At 40.1% G+C, this 22,996-nt stretch overlaps 1 protein-coding gene across 1 annotated transcript in view; it reads right to left on the reverse strand.

The window, feature by feature from the left end:
• FRMPD4 (FERM and PDZ domain containing 4) overlaps window positions 1-22,996 on the reverse strand; it is a 113,174-nt gene that overhangs the window by 56,095 nt on the left and 34,083 nt on the right. Inside the window, 2 exon segments of the mRNA XM_075719884.1 lie at window positions 10,919-11,021; window positions 13,150-13,310. Coding sequence (XP_075575999.1) covers window positions 10,919-11,021; window positions 13,150-13,310 — 264 coding nt within the window.

A 22,996-nucleotide genomic window follows, 5' to 3' on the forward strand; every position in this document is an offset into this window, starting at 1 on the left:
GAAAAGCTGAAGTGATCATCATAAAATGGGTAAGTTCTATGATATAAGATGACAAGACCTTTACCTGTCCTGGAGTCTTGTTTGATTCATAAGCTGAACAAATTTGGTTTTAACTAAACCTCCAACCAAGCTGGATTACTTTATTTAACAATGTAGACAGTGGACTGCAGGGATCTTCCCTTGTGCAGTAAGTAAAATACATTAAGCTTTAGTCTGCATGAAGAGGAATAAAAGCTAACAGAACAATTAACATTTCAGCACATACTACGTAAGAAATATGCCTTTGGGGTAGTGGAGGTTGATGGCAATCTGGGTTTATCTCTGCAGCCTCCGTTTTGGTATTTGCAGTCTCTATTTTGATATTTTTTATTTCTTGGTTTCTCAGACTAAGACAAAGTAATATACTAAAACCAACATCCTTTGGAAGTCACCTGCTGTGAAATACACGTGATTCATCTTTCCCCTATTACTGTTGCTGCTTCCAGGAGGTCTGTGAAGACCTGGATATTTCAAGGCAAGCAAAAAGTCAGAGAATGGTATCTTTGGGAAAAAGCCTAAAAAAGCTGAAGTGGAAGCTAAAATGCTTCTCTTACACTATTTTTCATGTGTTGCTTGTAATAAATTATAGATGATCAATTGTCACATCAGAAATCAAACCAGGAAGAGTTGACCAATAAATCCCACAGAAATCTACTGGGTTAAGCTGCCTTTTGAAGCGTTCAATATTTTTTAAAGGTGAATTTCTTTTTAGCCATTTTTATTCTCTACTAGTTTTTGTCTCAGATCCGTTGTTTAATCAGAAACTGGTTTTGTCCTTTGACCTTCCACTATGACCCAGAGTTATCCCAATCAGTGGTCATATTTAACTGAAGAATCTCACTTTGGGGACTAACGAGTCAGAATATGTAAAACCGCTTCTAACTTCCCTTCTAACTCACCTTCTGATTGGGCATATCAGATAAAGCTAGATGTAGATACTCTATCTCTTGACAATTTGGGGAGTCCTTGCTGGCTGTACTATTGCTAAATTAAAATATGATCTAATTCTGTGTTCTAAGTTTTCTAGTCCATCAACCAACACAGAAGTCCCTACAACATTTCTATTCTAATTACATTATACTATCAACTGCTAAGAAAGACTCTGAGTCACAAAATTATTCTTATCGGAGGGAAGCGGGAAAGAGAAAGGACTTGCTAATGACAATCTTAAGCTTTTGATCTTATTTCGCAATATTTTTGAAAAAGCTTCCAAAAAAAATTAGGCCTTGCCAACACAAAAAGAGTCATAAAAATGTAAAGACAACTGCACCAAGAGCCAGATCCAATTTTCTTACAACACATTTAAGTCTGGACATCTCTGAATCAAAAAGAAGTTTGGACTGAGGGTTTTATCAGACTACTATTCAGCCAGGTACTTCTCATCTCTAGTATTTTGTGATTTTCCAGCTCCACAGACAAACTACAAGTTACTGGTGTCAAGTGCTGTCACAGCCCCCTGCCCTGCCTCCCCCCCCCCCGCCGCCTTTGGCTGACCGAAGGGCAACATTGCTGTCAGAGCAGATATAAAATGGAAGTGTAGAGATAGCCATTGTAACTGGACCCTAATGCTATCAGGGACAGCCACCTTATGGGTGCACACAGCTTCAGAAGGCACCATTCTTCATTTGATTTTATTTAATAGATTAAATGTAGTCTGGGAAGTAAATAGGATTATGATACTAAAAACCTACTCTGAGAGTCAGGAAGCCAGAAAGACATAGCATCAGCATGCCAAAGAGCCAGAGAAAGGTCTTGCCATCTTCAGGAACTCCCGAGTCAGCTTTCCATTACACAAATTGATTAAAATTACACCATTATACCAAGGGACCATGAGCTACCAAGACCTCTCCACGACACTTTGCTCTGAGTAGGGTTTCACCCATTTCCCAGTCACTCTCCTTACCTGCTTCCCACACCAGGTAGTGCTGCCTCCACCCTGACAGGGAAAAAAAGTGTTCCTTTAACTGCAAACACAGGGTTACACCACCACTCAACATGCCAGCTGCCCACAGTATCTAAGCAGCCCCAAGGAGAAGGTCTTAAGACCTCCATTCATTCATATTTTCCAATTACATGGTTCAAGTTTTTTTAAAAGCTATTAATTTTTGCTTTTTTCCCCCCTCCATTCTCACTGTGCTATAAAAAAAGACATACGTAGCCACAACCCTAACAGTTATGCTAGCTTTATTTTCTCCAATTTGACAACCAGATGAGTTTTTGTAAAATGTACGAAACCCATCAAATACAGACACTGCCAGGAGCTTCTACAGAACTAACAGCTAAAGACTATAGGTATTTCAAATTCATGAAACTATACAAGACATTGCAAAATGGTCACAGTCTTTTCACCCTTCTCTCTCAACAATTTAAATTACCTTTTACATTTCCTATGAGCATTGGTGCATATAAAACTGCAACCCCCAAAACAGGATTTCTTAAAAACAGGAGATTAAAATCTCTCTGTCTTTCCCTGATACAAGGTGCCTGTAGCAGACACAACCCTCCAAGGGTCAACTTACAAAACCATAAAAATATCATGTTTGCCTCCCAGCTCTTGACATCACCTTTGCTGTCTTTCTATCAAAATACAGCATTTGGGTATAACTCATAGCAACTACAAGCCTTTTGCTTGATACTGCCATCTACCTTTCAGTCTTTTAAAGAAGTATTTCTCTGTCATCCTGAAGATATTTAGGGAGCAGATAAAAACCAGTTAATTTCTATGATCCAAATGTCCAGCACTGTTCTCAGGATAAAAGGGAATGTTGATGCCACCACTGTCCACATTGTGTGTAACACAAGCCTTCACAAAGCATCGCAGGCCTTACACCACACAACTATCATACCTTCTCAAAAATGCCTGTGTTTTCCATTACAATAGCTTCATTAGCTGATGTGTATGTGCTGAGTCAGTCAGCAACTGACTGGCAGGATGAGGGAGTTGTAAACTTCCCAGTGAGGGCAGCCACACATTTCTGGAAGGGCAGAATTGCTCTGTGAGTCCTGTGCCTGCATCTCTGTCATCTTCATACTTCACAGTCACTCCTTGCTGGCAGCCCCAGATGCTCAGCACAATCCTCTCCTGTCAGCCCATACTGCTTCTCCAAGCCCAGAAAGTGTTCTGCACAGACTGGCGCTTCCCAGGCAAGCTCCTGAAGCTGTCTCTGTCTTGTCTTCCTCCCTGTTCTCTGCTTTCTGCTGATTAAACTGCACCGTATCACAGTGCTTGTCTTGTATAAGCGTAGCTGTCCTGTAGTAATGTCCTCAAGGCATCCACACAAGCCACAGAATATTCAAGTACCAACAGCACGATGTGGAGGGCCGACTTGACCATCACAATCTTTTATGATTTGGAAATGTCATCCCATAAGAGAGAGATAATGGGGTTGGGAAAGAGAGACCAGGAGATTTCTTTAGTTTGACACCTCTTCTCTAACCCTCCCCGCCCCAAACACAGGACATGAGATTTTTAGGTACCTCCTGCTACATATTCCAATAGGAAGTAATCCTTCGATGCATGAGGCTTGCAGCAACAGCACAAAACATCTATTGCAGAGCATGCAATATAGAGGAAAGCCATCAGGTGGAAGGGTTAATTCATAATAAACTCAAAGCTGGGTGTTCATTTGTATGACTTTACATGGAAACAATTACTTTGAAACATTCACATCAGTGCATCTGGCTTCAAAGTAAAGCCTCCATGCAGACAAGCCAATGCTTTTGTTTAGTTGTAAGAGAAGCAGTAAGCCTGCTTGTCAGAACAAGCTAAAGAGAGCAACATTTGCTGGTTCACATCTGAAGGAGGCATTTTGTACAGTTGCTTGTGTTTTGGGCACAGCTGTTCCACATCTCTGTCCATACCCTTGCATTCAGCTACCATAAAGCAACTTGCTACAGAACAGCTGACCTGAGATTCATCACAGCTGACTCCTCTTTCTAGAGGAGAGCAGAGTAAGATGATGACACAACTCTTCAACCGGATGACACATCAAGCCTTGGAATTAGACTTGCTAACTCCAGGGGGCATCCACCGTGGTGAACATGAAAAGAAACTCATAAATTAAGTTCTCAGCATTCCAAACATTTGAATTACAGAGCCCAAACCTGTCTAAACCATGTCAGCCAACTTTTTGCTAAGAACAGAGCAAGGATATGACACTGCATGCTTTCACAGATACAATGGCTTTAAAAGAGAACAATTTCCATAGTTGGTATTGATTTTAACAATAACAACTAATATCTCCTTACCGCTTTCAACTCGGCTTAACTCTTACAGGCTTTTGAAAAGGTGAGCAAGCGTTTCTGAAACCATATTACAGATTAATAATTAAAATCTAAAAGAGATTTGAATTAGGTCTCAATAGATTAGCTCAAGTACCAGAAGCACCTCACCACAGCAGCCAAGAAAAAAGGTAGACAATACTAAATCTGTGCGCTCACAGTTAAGATTGCAGCACTTGTTAGATTTAAAGCACTTACGTTATCTCTGTATTATGTTGCAGAAACACCTCAAAAGGTATAAGATACACATCTAACAACACACCTCAAGTCAGACAGGAACTGAGTTCTCATATCCTGACTCCCAGCTCTATGTTTGGGCCAGCTGATTAGAAGAAGCTAATTAAATGCCCTGGCAGAAAGCTTATCTCCATTGATGTCACTTGTAAAACTCCTACAGATAACTTGGTCCAACATTTTGTCCCTCTGTTCAGCATTATGTATCTAAAAACCAAAACACCAGCAATTCATAAATCAAGGCCTGAAACAAAATGGGTATAGCCTCTGGATTTATATACCAAACTGGGAATATAATGGAGTACCTTCAGATTAAAAGGTTCGCATCACTGGTTTTTCAGGAAAAGCAGGTTTCAAGATTCTTCATCACTAAACAGTACCATAGCTAATAGCTTAATATGCTTGATTTTTTCTCTGTGATATTGATGAAGAAAGAATGTTTTTAATATTAAAGTCCACCAAAATTGCTTGATCCAATATATGAAACAGTCTAAGCCTAGAGACAGAAATTACTTTTGAAAAGGCTTATTTTCAGCTGCTGTGAGAAGACTATGATGACAGGCACTGCCACTGAGCTCCATTTTGCACTTGTGTTTCGCTATGATGATGCAGAGAAGGCAAACTGGTCCCCTGACGCACACGGAGTCAAATGGCAGTGACAGAATCCTCATCCACTCCATGACGATGGAGAGAAGGGTCAGTATTGATTAAATTAATGTTAGCACTTAAAATGCAACACACAGCATGAAATCCTGGAGGGTTCCTTCTCTCCAGTCTTATGGTAATACAAAATTAAAACAGAAATTGTACTGCAGAATTGAAAGAATCCTCCAGACCCTCTTGATGAAAACTTGCCGTGACATTAACTTGCCAAAGCAAGAGTTATTTCAGAAAGGTTTTTGAGTCATTTCTCTTAAATAGAAAATAGAGCCAACAAGAAAGAAAAGCCCTTAATGAATTTCACCCTTTTCAGTTCTTGCTTTGCAATTAAAGTCTTTTAGTGGAATTCCACAGGATGTCAAATACTAATTTACTGCTGTTACAGTTTCAAGGAATGGACTAATCTAGCCTAATTTAGCAACCTAGAAGTCAGGTTTCTACTCTTAAGATAGTTTTCTGTGCTCCTTCTTTAGTCAATGCATAAATAAAGGTTTCTGCAACAAGGCAGTTTGTTCCAAAACAAGTATCTTGGATGGATCACCCTCTTCAGGTGCCTATCTCTCCTTACAGGCTGCCTGGATAACTATTTTAATAGTTAATTTAATAGTTTAATTGAAGTATGAACAAATATCACTACCATGCCCTACTCAGGGTTTGCTTTATGGGGTAAGCAGTACATCTCTGTCTCACTTAAAATTTCAGTAAAATGTCTTGCTAAATAGTAAGACATTTTACACAGGTTGGGATCCTTGTAGACTAATGCATGCTCAGTTCAATCTAAGACAATCAAGTCAGTCATTCACGTTATAGAAATTACCTATAAACATATTATAAGGCAAATTATTTGTTAGATATATTTCTTTAAGTGTTTTAAAGGAAGGTTTGGTTGGTTAAACCGACTTTTGAAAAGATACAAATTTAACATTAACCAATGATAATGAAATACATGCACCTCTGAACAACTAATTAATTGATACAGTACATTAATACACCTTCTAATATGTTAGTTTTGCATTGTTGCTCACCTTCAAATATGCAAAAAATTGCTACATTGTGCAATGACTTTAATGTTATCTCAAAGTACTTATTGTTAAGTATGTGTGAAAAGCTTTAAGTCACAAAATCTGTATCAGCAGTAAAAGAAAACCGAGATAAGTAGCTCCTGCTACAATTTTGAACTGACTGCACTTCAAATACGTCTTGTTTCTTCAGTATTCTGTTCGCTTCCTCCTTGCCTGGACTGTAACCATACATTTAGAAAACTGAGCTTGTTTCTTCCTCTTTTTCCAACTTCAATAACTTTCTGTCTTGAATGGAACACATCTAGACTGCAGCCATAAGTGACGCTCATAAAGGTGACCTCTCTTTGTAAGGGAAACCATAAACATGACTTCTGGGTTTGTGCTTGAAAATAGCTCAGGAGAACATAATATGGTGCAAAAGCCATTGAACATTACCAGAAATAATGAGCCCTTATATATTTTGACTGCAAACCATACTGTATTCATATTTCTGCAACCTTGGCTTTCAAAGGACAACTTGAACACTAATTAAATGTTGCCAGTATAGCAGAGCCAAAAGAATTAGATGGATGAGAATGACCTACAGGGGATATTTATAATGAATATCCCTGATAATCTCCAGAACTGAGACCTCCTAGGATACAACAATATCCCTCAATTCTTAAAAAACAAAATAAAGTCTTTCACCAGGTTCCTGCTCAGTACCCCCTGGAGTCAGCAGAGGTGGCTTTAATAGAGTTTTCTACTTAAGGAAGCTTATTTTCAGTAATGAATGTTTAGAAAGCACACACATAATTAAAACATTAAGATGCAATGAAGAGACAATGTGAAAATTTCTGTATTATGTGCTCCCTTTATCTTCTTGCATTTTCAGTAATGTAAGTAAAGTAAAGTAAAGTAAAACCGTTACACAAAAGGGACTTTCTTAAAAGACTTAAGTCTTTTTTCTAACCCTGTAGGAGTAAAAAGTACACAATGAATTTGGAGCTGACAGGAAAAGGGCTGAAGAAAAACAAACGATCTGAAAATAACTGCCTTGACTTACTTTGTGGAAAATTTAGAAATAAAGCAAATTTATTGCTTAGGGACATGCTTTTTCCTAATGAAAAAAGATTTAATTGACATTTTTCAGATACCCTTCTTGGTGGACATTCTGAATCTTTCTTTATTCTTTGGATTTAAGATAGACAGTAGCAGAAATTCTGTTTTCCATTTTCTTTTCCTTCAATAGCATAACTCTTTTCATAAGTAAATATCCCAACAATGTTTTCTTGGAAAACAATTAAATATTGCATTACACTAAAAACTCCATTTAACACTCAAGGTTGACTTAACATCTAACATTTGTGTATACTTTTGTTTGGAAGTTCTGAGTCTTGCTAAGCTTGTTAAAGCATGATGCTCATCTGGTTATGAAATCTGCCTTTTTCTTCTTATGCAGTTTGGGTTTTCTTCTGTTTGGTGGCATACTATGATCTTTATGGTTGTATTTTGAGAGTAGATTAGTTTTTTCCATACACTCTGCAATTATAAAGACAAATTGTTTCTTGACTTTACGAAAAGCTTTAAGGGAAAACTGCATAAAAATAGCCACAGAATTTCACACCATGAATATAAAATATACCTTGTTATACCTAATCAGCAAGAGACCATGCAATCACAGAAAAAATACAGTGTTGGAATATCAATTTTTATTGATGTGCTGCAGTGACCACGAGATGGTACAGTGTAAGATCCTGAGGGAAAGGAGGAAGAGGAATCCAAGCTGAAGAGCGGACTTCAGCTTTTTCAGGGCACTGGTGGGCAGGGTCCTGCAGGATGCAGGTCTGAAATGCCAGAGCCCAGTAGCGTTGGGTGACCTTTATGGAGAGCCTTCTCCAAGTGCCAGAATGGTCTATTCTAATCCGCAAGAAAGCAAGCAGGCATGGCAGGACACCAGTGTGGCTCCACAGGGAACGCCTGACTGAGACCCAGTGCAAAATGGAAGGCAACCAGAGATGGAAATGGAGAGAGGTTACCCAGGAGAAACAGAGAAGCCGTACCTGGCCAGGCAGGGATGGAGTTTGCAAAGCTCAGCCGGCACTGAAAGTGGTACAGGGTGTGAAGGGCAACAAGAAGGGCCTCTACACCTACATCAGCAGTGAAAGCCAAGGGAAATATGAACTCACTGCTAAATGGGGTGGGCAACCTAATGAAGGACACTGAAAGGGCTGAGGTACTCGATGCTTTCTTGGCTTTGGTCTTTAGTTGCACAGTCCGCCACCCTGGTCCCTGAGCTTAGTGCCAGAATTTAGGGAAGAGAGGTAGACAAAGGCTGAATTAGGGATTGCTTAGGCAAGAGGGACACTCACAAGTCCACAGGCCTAGATGGGATGCATCTAAGGCTACCAAGGGAATTGGGTCATGTTTTGCAAAAGCTGCTCTCTATCATCGTTGAAAGGCCACTGGTTAAGAACTGAAATATCTGCCCAGTGTGGCTGTGAAATCTCCATCTTTGGCGATATTAAAAACTTGATTCAACAAGTGCTAGGCAGCCACATCTAACTTTGACACTAGCTCACTTTGAGCAAGAGGTTAGACTGGATGACCTCCAGAAATCCCACCTCAATTCTTCTATGATTTTGTGATTATGCCCATTGCCTAACCTAGGCATTTAAAACATACTCATCGCTGACCACAGATACACTGCTACCAGCTGGAAAACAAGATTTCAAAATCGCTTCCACGCACATTGAAAATGGAAAGCAAGACTTTTCAAAGTTGCAGATGTATCTAACCCATATGAAAATCTTCTATTATACAGAAGGGATTCATTATTTCATTGGTATAGAGAACTGCTTCTGCTGTGGTGTCAGGACTGTACAGTGACAGTGTTTAATCATTCCAGGTGTCCCCACTGGCATGAAAAGAAAGCTCTTCATTTCAAATGCTGTAATATACAACCTGAATACATTTCACTCTGAGTCTCATCAAAGAATGAGTCTCTGTCAAAATCCCAACAGCAGACAGATTTTGAGAGCAGAGGTAGAACTACAGTGTAAGAAAAGTGTCACCAAAAACTTCCTCTGGAATGCAACAACACTTAATTTAAGTCACTACCTATAATTGGGTAGGGTGCCATTCTTATCCAGTTTCTCATTTGAAGGCAGACAGAGAATTAGCCACACCACTCAGTTTCTCTCAGGCCTAATCAGTCCATTTTCCTTGTTGTTCTTACTACATATTGCTGGCAGCAGAGAAATGAGACAGAGATCCTAATTCTCATTACTTACATATCAAAGAATCAGGGAAAGAATGAAGACGGCAGTATGATCACTTCATGAAGAAACAAAGACATCAAAAATGAGTTTAGGACCCATTTGTGAGGCTTATGCTGATGGTCAATACAGAACATAGGACAGAAATTTATTAGGAACAGGACAGTTCCTGCAGTTCATGGGGTCTCTTTGTCACAAAGCAAGAGTGTCAAAGTCCCCTCTTAATGCGCTGTGTTTCTGTTAGCTGACTTGCAGATTAGCACCTTTTTTTAAAAAAAATCTGAAAATGTATTGTATTTTGTCCAAACCCGCCTAACACAGATAAAGGCATCAGTGTTACTGGCATCTTTATACCATTTCTGCACCTCCTTTGGAAGTTTCCTTCACAGCTGAATCCCCAGCAAATGAGCACCCATTTGCTCAAATTGTGATCTTCAAGGGGAGTACAACTACCACGGCACCTCCTGCCCAAATTTCTGGAAGCAAACATGACTTTTCAGAATTACATGGGTAACACTGACAGCTACCAGTTCTGAGGAGAGGTACCTGCACACCTGAGTACATTCCAGGAATCAACTAGACCCACAACTTCAGAGTTTACACCAATGAGAAGGAAAATACAGAAACAAAACTGGTGTCCAGCAACCAGGCTACCAGAATTTAAAATAATCATTTTTATGTTTAATTTTTTAATGACTAGTCATTTTTGCAAGCAATGCACTAACATTTCTTGTTACTCAAAACACAAAAGCTTATTATGTGAGTCACATCACATCTTTTTCTACATCCTGAGCATTTGTCAGTACCTGTCCTTTCTTTCCTTCTATATCCCATTACAAATATTGACATTTCTCCTTTCCTGCTCTCTCCACAGTCACTTTTTTGTCGTTTTCTGCCTCCTATCTACACAGCCCTGCCTGCTCTTTTCACACAAAGTCACCTACCTGCAATCCACCAAACGCTCTTTGAGCTTCCCTACATATTCCCATTTACATGCACCCATCCGCTCACAAAAATCACCCCACCAACATTTTCTTTCCTCTTCACATACGACAGACCTGACTCAACTTTCTTCATGTAAAAGAAAGCATCAGAGCAACAGTGACTGGAGCTGCCTTGCTCCAGGAATGATCTTTTCAACAACCCATACCAAAAATAAATACCAGGAGAATACCATTCCTCTTTTGATACCCAAGTATTTTGGAGCTGTTCCAATATCTTATTATATTTTTTCAGCTACCCAGAGGACATTTAAGAGGACACTTCATTTCAATACTAAAATACTTTACCATTTTTCATTATGACTAAAGTAACATTATTTTCTCTTTTCTCAGCCATGAGCAGGCAAGACTTGCTGTATTATCAAATGGCTGCACAGGCAATAAGCCACTAGGTTCATAGTTTAAGTGACAGGACATCAACTACCTGACAAGGTCGATGACTCTCTCCCTTGGAGCAGTGCTGACTGGCTCATCATTAATCATTATGATCTGATCCCCTGGTATAAGCTTTCCTTCAGAGGGGCCGCCTAGAGACAAATGAAAAAAAAAAAAAAAAAGCACAGGTTAGCAGACCATTGTAAATGCACAAACACACTCTGTTGTTCACATACTATGAGTGGGTTTTTTCTTCAACTAATGGCATGTTTAACACTGTTTCTGACATTACCAGTACTTCCTCACCAGGAACATGTTGAAAGTGAGTGGCTTAGCACCTTCTACTGAAGTTCCTCAAGTTAAGTTCCAAACCCACATCTAGCCACCTAAAAATAAGGGCTTGATTTTCTGCAGGGCCAAAAGGGCCCATAAGCAGTGGCCTAATTCACCCTTTAAGGTGCAATCAACCATACCTTACTCATCCCTGATCAATGTTTGTCTGATACTCTTGTAAGACCACCCTGAGGATGACTCCTTTTCCTGTAAATAAATGATCCTGTTTAACTGCTGTTAAGATCACAAAGTCTTTTTCCCTGGTGTCTACACCAGCTCTTCCTTGTTGCGACACATTGTTTCCTGTGCCAGGCAAAATAACACTGGAGAATATCTTATTCCTCTTTCCTATGAAACATCACTTAGATATTTGAAAGTCATTCACAGGTCTCTCCTCTGACTTTTCTGTTCTGGGCAAAACAAACCTGTTTCCTTCAATCTGAAGACAGTAAGTTTCTATACCTCTAGTCTCTGAGTCTCTTTTCCTCTGGATTTCTACCACTCAGTGAACACAAGTTTTATGTACGTCCAAAAGCATTGTCACTTTCAGTTAGACACAGATATTTAGCATTAGTTTGAGTAGACAATCAGACATGTACATGTCTATGTACTTTGGATCCCGACACTGCTGAAATACATATTGAGTTTATGCTTTATAAAACGCACATAATACTTTGCTTCTCAGCACGATTACATGCCCAGAAGGAGGTGTGACATTGCAACTGCAAGTGAAAAGGTGTATCCTCTCTAGTCTTCTGTCTTTAAACTCTGCAATGATGACACACGAAACCTGCAATGATATTACCGATATGAAGATACAGTCTTAAAAGAAAATGTTTCAGTATCAAAACCAATTCATTTAACAACTGAGCTAATGCTGTTCTTTTCCTCTGTGGTTTCAAAATTTTACTTCACTTATATATCCAGCATAAATGGATACAAATCCATGTAGGAGAATGTTGTCCTGAGCTCACCTGTCCTGTTCACTTGGAACAGAATATAATAAACACCATTTCCATAGTGAACTTTAACATAAAGCTACATTAATAAAGCTAACTTGGGAGAAAAGAATTGTCTGGATCTAGTCCAAATAGTTACACCTCTCATTCCATCTGAAAGCAATACAAATGTAATCAATGCACACACATGGGTAAATGACATCAGAACTTCACAAAGTCGATATTGCCTCTCCTCTGCTCTCTGCAGGGGTTCTGGAGAACATATCGAACAAGAACAAAGTCAAATCCCTGCCCTTGGCTCCAAGGCAATTTTACGTAACAACTGAACTTTTAAGCATAGAGAGCAGGAGCCTGCTACCTGGGAAACTGAGCAGTCCCAGGTCTGGTCACCTATAAGTTCAAAAATACCACAAACCTCACTAATTTTCACTCCAGGTAAGACGTTTAGGGATCTATTTTGACCTGGCTTTTTGCCACATTACACAGGAGTATTCATTTAAAAAAAAAAAAAAAAAGCCAGCAAGAACGCCCCCTTTCTCAAAACCAAATACTGTAGTTAGAAACCTAGTTTCTCCTTGGGAAGTTGATGACAGAAAGAATGAAAAAAATGCAAGTTTTAATCTCACAACTCAACATACCTCTCGAAACACTGATTCAATGGCAATGAAGGTGACATCAAACCAATATAAACATAACAGGGAGAAGACCTTCTTTTCTTGAATGAAGTGGGCCAACTTTTTTCAGGCAAACAACAGTAACGGCTCAGAGCAATAACCTAAACCTGGCTTTCTGTTAAGACATTTACATAACATTCAAAAATGAGTGCAGGGAGGGAAACTACTCAGTAATACAAGGCTTAAAATCCTACCTAGCATTTGTGTTTACTTTGTCTGCCTGAAAAATTTAACAGTACTCAAATTTGTAACTGTATTTCATCTCAGTAGACTAAGTCCAAGTTTGCTTTTGGGGTCAGGTGGGGAAAACGTACCTGGTGTTACTGAGCGTACAACAACTGGCTTTTCACTACCAGCCACAAACCCAAATCCTAGCACAGGATCCCTCCTCATTTCCACTTTCCGAGGGGCTGGAGGGGTTACTTGGCAGCTCTCTATTCGAGGGTCTTCAAATGTGGCTGATTGTGTCATGTGACTGTGAAAAAAAAAAAAAAGATGGAAAAAGGAAAAAAATCATTAAAACATGATTTTGTGGTATCTACTTGAGCCAAGCAATTTCTGCAACGATATGAGATGAATACCTGAAATGTTCTCACTATAGGAACGAAAACATCAACTTAATAATTTTCTATTAGATTTTCTTACACATAAAGTAATAATGCTGCTGGCAGGTCTCAAATAATAATCCATAGTATCAACCTATAAAAAGGTCTGTCTTTGACAGCATACATTTAATCATACCCCATATATGAAAGAAAAATAACCTAACAATAAAGCCTTTGTCGTCTGTGCTTGAATTTTTCATCCTTCATTTTTTGGAAGGGAAAAATAATAGTGAACTACTCATAATGTAAAACATAACAATTAAAGTCTGCCAGCCTTTTGCAAGAAGAGAGGACACATTTAAATTTGGTTTTCTAAAATGTTAAGTGAGTTTCCAAGCTGAGTCTTCTCAAACAGGCTACCTAAAGCACAGGTAACAGCTCTATATTTACTACTCAGGTAAACTCTCCGAAGTCACTCCAAACTGTTCCAGGGAAAAAAAAAAAGATATTAAGAAAATAGATTTATCGGCAATTACTAAAATACTTTACTTTCAGCTACAGTGTTATGACAAAGCTTACTTATTATACCTAGAAGAAAAAATTCTCATGGCTGGAGGGAAAGATCTTGATTTTTCAAGCAGAAAATAAAAAAGATGAAAGCTATCCAACACAACATATCCATGAAAGAGGACATGGTTTAAAAGCACAAAGCCTTCTAAATTAACATTAATAAACACTGAAATGTGACTGATGCTGTATGCAGACTGAACTGGAACCTACTTCGTGTTTCCTACCCCATGCCTAGAGCTCCCTGCTGAATCACAGCTGCCAATTCCCAGTGCCGATTACACAGACAAACAGACCACTCCAGTGTCATACCCTTCCAAATGCCATAAATTGAACGCATATGCTTCAGAAAACCTAGTCACCACTGCAAGACAACAAGCAATACCTGGTCAGCTTAGCATGAGGACAGACTACAGCTCGTGGCATCAGGTTACTGCAGTCTTGACAGAGCTCAGATGGTATTTCTTTAAAGCTGCCTGGCCAAGAGTGAACTCTTTTTTTTTTATCTTCAAGAGACTGTAAACCTGCAGGTGCTGAACCACCTCCAGCTCTCAGTGGCTAAACGCAGTAGACAAAGGGAGCCAAGTCCCAACCCCGTCTGCAGGGAGGGCGCAGGCTCCTGTGCTGACAAAGGTAATGGCCAGGTACCCAACCTAAGAACGCCGCAAAGGACATTACAGAGGCAGATATCCCTACAGCAGTAGGCAGTATCATCAGTTTGAAAGTTGGCCTCCTCGTAAATAATTAACAATATGAAAATCAAGTAATTTTCCCATATCCTTGATAATCTTACATATAACATGTTATAACGTGAGAGTTAGGGGATGTCCCATGTGACCAGAATCATTGCTTTCACCTCCTGTCCCTTTTTCACCTTCAAATACAATTTCCTGAAGAACTCCAGACAGGCAGTCCATAAGGAGAAAGGCATCATTCAGAGACCTGTTTTCAGCATCAATGACACGCAAAAACTTCTCTGATCTTTCCCCAACACATACACCTTGGGCATGACATCAATTTCGGTTCTCTCCATGGTATGCTTCTGTTACTGATACACAGAGGAGCAGCAAAATCGCAGTAAACTCTCAGTGAGAGTTTATTCCTGTGACTGGATTTTCCTAGGGCTTTTCTTCAAAGAAACGCTCTATCCCTAACACTAGATTCAGCCTGCCTAAGAGCAACATGTTGCCTTTTTATGCATACGATCAGAGGTAGCAGAAGCTACTTCGTTACAAAAATAGGAGAGAGCGAGAATATCTCTCTGCTCTCCTAGTATCTGCATAAGGTGAAGTCAGCATAGAAAATACATTTTCTTTCACTGGGTAGAACATCACATCTGATACTTCATTCTCCTCCTCCTCCTGTCACTCTAGATTTTGTCAATTAGGTAATTTTCTATTATGTTTATTCAAACGAACTGTTAGAAAATCCAGAGTTTTATGCAGACTCTTTATGAAATCTATCTTGATGACCTCCCAGCCACCCTCCTCCCCATCAACTCCTATTTATGATTTGGCCTTCTAGATATTCAAACATCTTGTCTTTCAAATGGGACACTTTCTGAGGCGTCACTGCTGTTTCAAACACTATTTCGTCTCGTGAACTTTGCTTTGGTAAAGAATATGAAACTCTACATTTGTCACCTCTTTTAGGTGACTGCCTTACCAAACTTCCCACAAAGTTAAAATGTTCTATTTAATAATTTCTTCCTAACAGCTGTTTCCGTTTCTGTAACCGGGGTACTATGAGCTGATGCTGTTTCCAAAGAGGAAATGCCGTATTTACGAGCAACTTGAAAATATCGCTTGAGCCTTTGAGAGCTACTTCCCTGGCACCGTACATCCTCTCTCTTCAAGCACTTGTGTAGTCTGGTTTGAAAACTAAATCATGAAGAAAAAAACCCCAAAACAACCCCGCAAAACCCCCACCAACAGCTGCTCTTCAGATAACAAATTGCAAGAGCACACACAGAGACTTGCTCAAAAGAGCAGCTCTGCTAGTGGATGCCTCGCTCCAGCCATTGCATCGGCTCGTACTGAGAATCTGCAGCAGCACAGCAGCAGTTATTAAAAGCCTAAGCAAGAGGATCAGCGAGGAACAGTCCATCACGATTCTGAGTGGCGCAGCAGGTTTTATGGGTTTTTAAGGTTATCCACCTTCAAATACATCTACTAAAAAGGCTCTGCATCTCACACTTCCACAGCCTGCTGCATCAGATATTCTCGTATCATTCAGTACGTTGGAAGTGTATTTCAAGAGAGCAGCAAGATATATGAATATGATCCCAGAAGAGATTAGATGAATACTTAAAGCTTTGTGTGATGGTACGTTAACAAACCTGCTTCCTCCTGTGGCTAGCCCATTATTGAGATGCCAGTCATAGTACCATAGTGCAAGACTAATTTGAAATTTGCATTACTTGGAGGCATTTGATCTCCACCTCAGCTATGGAAAATATTGACTCCTGAAGAATAACTATGCTAAGAGTTCTAAACCAGAATCTAATAAACTTGGACTCAAAACAGCCACCTTGGGGAACCTTACACAGAGCATCACTTAAACAGTGAAACATCTTATAAGAATAACTCCAAAACTGCAAACTTCCCCTTTGCTCCAAACACAATAAAACATGTGTTTAGATGGTACTGTGCCTAACTTATACCTAAGGATTTATTTTTCTGAAGGAAAAATGGAAGAAAAGGAAAAAGGCTAGGATTTTAAGTAGGAACTGTTCTTTCCACGTACACAAACACAAGCTGCCCTTAGGTCGCCTTTTCAAAGAGGGATACTTATTTCCTACCGTTTTCAATGACCGAGATGAGTCTCTGCTTTACAAAAGGCTATCTTCTCTGATGTGCTCTTATTGTGAGCAGTGGGAGACAGCTGCCATTATTAAGGAGAGTAATTCTTAGAGAATTTCTTGAACAGAGATTTTATATACCAGCCTCTTCCGAGAGATAAACTACCAGCTACGGAAAATCATAGCAGAAGTGTAATTCCAAGTACTTATGCTTAAAAGCTTTTTGTGGCAACTACTCTACTCAAAAGAGAGGGTAACAGGGGAAATAAGAGAGAAGGCACCTGAGTGTGCATGCACCGACACACAGAGCAGAACGGAGGCATTGCAGGGTGGCATAAAATTGGTGTGCACGCTCATCCCCAAAGGGGCCTATGGTGAGTGAAGGAGGAAGAAAATTAGGAAAGAAGAGTACGTTGCGGGACACTGACCAGCTGCAACAAGGCAGCCAGCACCTGCAAACACAATTCAGCTGCCCAGGACATTATGGGGAGCCTAACGTAACAAATACATGCCTGAATGCATGCTTGGGAAAGTCGGAGGTACTTTGCATCTTCACATCATTAGCTTCATAATGATTAACTTGGTAACACTTTCTATGGAAACCTTTTTGGTATTGTCCTCATTCAAATTACATGCTGAATAACCCAAGGAACATCTAAACAAAGATTAATTGAGAGCTTGATTTAATAATGCATATTAGTAATTAAAAGCAAAGTATCTGAGCACAACGCTTTTTCAGCCTTTGGATTTTGACCTGTCATTCCCTGACACTTAGGGATTAGTGGGCTAATTCTCAGACGTTTGTCTATGGCAGTTAAGAAAAGCCTGTCCTCAGCAGGCTGAAATTTGTTATGCAGGAATTTGCATTTCCACAGGAAAATGCTTAGGGGTCTAACTCTTCTAAGAAACTGAAAACTATGGCATGAATTCAGCGACCCTGGTTATGATAAACATTATTTTGAAAATACGTAACAAAGGCACCCGAAAAACTTCAGCTCCATTCTGCAATGACATCCCAAAAAAGAGCAGAAAAGGCGATACCTCAAGGTGAATTTAATATAGCTGCACAACCACAAACACTAAAACAACTTAACCGTAATCAAATGGCTGTTGCATCATATCATGACAGTGTGGATACAGGCTGCATTTTTGCATTTCATGTTGTATTTCCGTATTACAGCTTGTTTCAATTACTTCAAAGGTTAACACCAATTCTCAATTTTGAGGGTTTTAATCTTTAGCTTTTAAATAGTTACAATGGCTCTGATATACAGATTGATTTAACTGCAAAATAGACTCTGTTTTCACTTGAAGCACAGCAGGTGTAATCCTGGTCAGTGATGGAGAAGAGTCTGTGGAAATGTTAAACCACTCATGGGCTGATAAGTGGAAGTGGGCGAGGAGGATGGAGATAAGGACTTTGACAAAGGTTTAATTCAGAAATAACAAAACCACTTCAAATTGTTGAGCGCTGTTAAAATCCTATCTCTAACTCAGAGGAGGTGGAGGATCTGCTTTGTTGATTGCAGTTATGATTTTCAAAAAGATCTATGCAAGTTAAGGACACCAAACAAACCTTCATTTACAATTGGCCATCTGAATCTCTGAGACCACGAGACTCTGCCCATCCTGCCCCAAAACTACATCTTAGTTCATACTCTATTAAAGAGCCTCATGTTTTGCATTCAAAATTTCCTTTCCAACTGAAAGTCGTAGAAGATACTGCAGCAGCAAAAGAAAGTAGATTTGATTCTCACTCAATCACCTGTTCTTCAGGAATTAGCTGTAAGTAAAATGGCTTGAGACTCAAGACAATATTATGGAAACTGATAACAACATGAAGGTATTTCATAGTTTTCCCCTTGATAATCTGGAAAGACTATCAAAACAATGATGACAGTTAAAAGGAAACTGTCATAGGTGTGAACAAACTCTCCAGAAGATGAAAAACTGACCTTCATTTATTTATCTTAACTAGTAGCTAAATATGAAAATCTTCTTCCTTCCTTCTCTCCTCAAGTTCCTGGCACCTCTCAGTATATCTCAAGTTAATTTATTTTCTCCAAGAAATCCCACAAGAATTATTAAGAACTAGGACACAAGTGTCAAAATCATGCATCAACTGTATCTGTCTTCTACTTGGAAATGACATTTCAGAAAAAAAGTGTCCAAATGGTTATTCCATTGCTAAGTAAAATTGCTGCTTTTACAGAGAACCTGGTGGCTTGACAAAATCTTTTTTGCTCCATTTTGCAGCAAACCAGAGAGTCGCTCACAGCTCCAGAGTTCTTTTTAGATATAGTCAACAGACAAAAGTTTTATTTTCAGCTGTTCAAAAACGAGTCAACTTTTAACACTTCAGTAAAACATTCCCTACATTTTCACTGTTCTCGTGCAGGTGTGTATGTTGAGAATTCAATATCACAGGCACAGAATATAACCGGGAAGATTTATCAGATTTTTTTTTCTTTCTTTCTTTCTTTCTTTCTAGGCCTATTTTTCTGCCCCGGTGTCAATTCTATTTTTTTCATAAGCTTCTTCAGCAGTTAAATCCTCTAAAGTCAGGTCATTTTATAGCACCCTAGAAAATGTTTGGCATATGCCATCTGGATGAACATATGGTAAAAATGTAATTAGAAAGAAAAAGGTTTGCTGGTTTCAGGAGAAGTTGGTGACAGCTTTTTGATAAAATTGGACACAGGGAAATCTAACACGTAAAAAATTTCAAAATCCACTCTTCCTCCACTGTCGGGCATGATGTGCAATCTAAAGCAAGAGAAAGTGAAGCAAAATCGCAGTGAATAAAACTGACATGAATACAAATTCAGAGGGATAAAAAGATTTATGCTCAGCTCAGGCAGGCACTGGGAGAAATACATCAAAAGTATATTTTACAATGACAATTAGCACCCTCATATTGAGAATATTACATGTCAATGCTTCTGCAATCTGCGTATACTGTATACGAATGCTATATATTGGGAAGAAAACAAACTTCTATACTTGAATCCCACAAAGACATGGAAATAAACCTCAAGCCCCAACTTGCAGATGAGCAGTTGTTTGTTTTGAGTTTTTTGTTTTGAGTACAGATTTCCAGAGAGGTTCCCTTTTATTTTCCTTCTCTCAGGACAGCCACAGCATTTCTGGAGCTCTGTTCATGATGAACATTGAGTTTCCTGCCTGCTGTATTGAGATGGGGCTTTTCAGGGACCAGCCAAATAGCAGAAATTGCAAAGAAACATCTCTGTGAAAATTAGCCATGGCAAAGAAAGGGCCACAGAGGATGGGAAGGAAAGATATGAAGGGACCCTGCAGAGAGGAGTTATGAATATCACGAGTTACAGAACAAAAAAAGGGACAGGAATGAAAAAAAAATGGTTTTCAACACTTGACTATGTTAGGAAAAAATCTCAAAGGAGAATCTTTCCCAAAGGAAGAAAATGAGAGCTCCCAGCAACACTGGCCACCTGAACACTGGAATTGCCTCCCCTGTAAGCCAAGCATGATGCCAGCCTCTGCCTCCCTTACCACCTGAAATGCACAGCCAACACTGGTACGTGGACAATGAGTATGTCTGAACTGCACCTGTACATATGGCATATAATGCACACTGACAGCCCCCTCCCCCCCTTAATGTGTAATTATGCTGCTACACACTGTACTGAATGGCATTTCTGCATCCAGTGTTTTTTCCTGGCAACCTTTTCCTACCTGGGTGACACTGGCTTCAGCAGAGATGCTCCCGGTTTGGAAGCCTGTAAGCGGAAGGAGATTCAGTGGCCCACTCTGTTGGCTTGAGCAGGTTTTCATAGCCAAAGGAAGCTCACAAATTATTCATATGTACTAGGCTGTGGCTGAAGAGCCAGCTGCCTCCCACAAGCAATTCCAGGGCAAGCCCTGTGCTGGGACTGCCTGGGCACAGGGAAACCTCACCATCAGAGCGAGCAAGGCAGCAGAAAAGGCTGGGACTAACATCAGCTGGTTACACCAAGGGTTCCAAATGTACCACCAACTGGGCCTTGTCTTTTCCTGGAACAGAGATTTAGGACCCCACCAGGAAACTGGCATTTCCTTCCTGGAAGGAGCCTTTCAGCAAGTTGGCTCTCACATGGGCAGCATGGGCTGGTGGTCCAGCTACGGGAGGCAGGGTGTTTGGCCACCTGCCTGGCCCAGGTCCTTCAAGAAGGCAATCATATGAGTTGTTTTTGTTAGAAATCAGAATTTCTGGCTCTCCTCCAAAGCAGGAATTTCTCACACTTACTGAGGTTGGATCTGAAGTACACCTTTTGTTTTTTTCCCACAAAAGGCATTTTTCGTTATGTGATCTGAGCAACTCCATTTAGGATAGCAAACTACGTTGAGGCCTTTAAAGATGAGCTGAAACGTAGCTTTTCATTATCTTCTATACATGCATCAATAAACCCTGTTGCAACTAAAGACACAGCAAGGGAAAAAAAGATTTACTGCACTGCAAATACACAATAAATTCATTTGGGCCGAAAGCGTCCCCTGGAAAACAGAATGAAACAATTCCTATTCATCCTGCTTTTGAGAGGTTTCATGCTAACCCCATGAACAGTGATCTGTCAGCTCCTGCCTAGCTGAGCTCTGCAGCAAGCAGCATGGACCTATGCTGAGGGCCAACAGCGTTTCCCATCCAGCAAGGCAAAGGAGCTGCCACCTCCAACTCAACATGAACGATTTGTCCAATTGAAATGTTAGAAAAGAGAAAGGGGGAGGAGAAGCACCATGGAAATAGCTTCTAAGGTGCCGATTAGATTAGGAAAGCTCCTGACTGAAAAAATCTGGTCTGGTGCAATGCTGGAGGCTTGCTTTGACATGCACATGTCATTCTCTGTAAACGCTAAGTGTGGGTACCCTGATAACATGGTAAGAAAATAGAATCCAGATTTAACGTGCCCATTGTAACCCCCTGGTACAGCTGGGCTTGGCATGAACAAATAGCTCAAATACCAAAGCCCCTGTTTCAGCATCTCTCTATCTGCCTAACTCCTGGTAGCCCGGCACAGTTATGAGCATATTTTATTTACAAAGAGAAGTAAAACACATTTGTTTCTCCTTTGAACCTAATCTTCCTCATTCCTTCAGCAAGTGAATGGATGAGCAGGTCACAAAACAGGTTGTGAAGTATTTACTGATTTCCTTCCTTTTCTCAGTTTACATTGGAGGGCTCCTGAACCAAAGTCAGCCCTTCTGGTGGTACCACATCAAACCAGCATTTCATCTATCACCTCTTCAGCAAAATGCGGCCTTTCTCAGGTGAAAACTAAACATCAGCTGAAAGCAGGAATCAGGTGAAAACAGCAACATATGGGTTAGCAGATACAAAGTGGGTACTCAATACTGCAGTTGCCTAGTTTATCCACAATCACATAGTTAAAAGTTCAGGGATATAAGCTACTATATCATTCTGGTGGGTACAGCTCTCTGCACTAGGAAGCAGGTTTGAGAGTTGACCTCAGCAAAGGGCAGCACAGGAACCCAGTTAGTAACGTGCATTTCTCTGGGTTCAGGGGCACATGGAAAAGCAATCTGTACGTCAGTACAACAACCTGTCTCTGGTTTCCCAATTATCTTCCCTGGAGACTCAAGCACAGGGAAGCTTAGAAAGTTGCTGTGCTTTTATAAAGAAGTCCAACTTCTGCAGTTGTGCTGGTTTCGGCTGGGATAAGAGTTAATTTTCTTCCTAGTAGCTGGCACAGTGCTGTGGTTTGGATTCAGTATGAGAATAATGCTGACAACACACTGATGTTTTAGTTGTTGCTAAGTACTGCTTATGCTAGTCAAGGACACAAGAAGCTGGGGAGGGGGCACAGCCAAGACAGCTGACCCAAACTGACCAAAGGGCTATTCCATACCATATGATGTCATGCTCAGTATAGAAACTGGGGGGGGTTGGCTGGGGGGTAGTGATCGCTGCTCGGGAACTGGCTAGGCATTGGTCAGCAGGTAGTGAGCAATTGCATTGTGCATCACTTCCTTTGTATATTATTATTAGTTATTATTATTACTGTTATTATTATCATTACTATTTTACTTTATTTCAATTATTAAACTGTTCTTATCTCAACCCAGGAGTGTTTCTCACTCTTACTCCTCCGATTCTCTCCCCCATCCCACCGGGGCAGGGGGAGTGAGCAAGCGGCTGCGTGGTGCTTAGCTGTTGGCTGGGGCTAAACCATGACAGCAGTGAAACAAAAAGTGGAAGAAAAAGCTTTTTCTTCT

The sequence above is a fragment of the Pelecanus crispus genome, chromosome 1 (genome assembly GCF_030463565.1).
Source record: "Pelecanus crispus isolate bPelCri1 chromosome 1, bPelCri1.pri, whole genome shotgun sequence".
In the NCBI taxonomy this organism is placed as follows: Eukaryota; Metazoa; Chordata; class Aves; order Pelecaniformes; family Pelecanidae; genus Pelecanus; species Pelecanus crispus.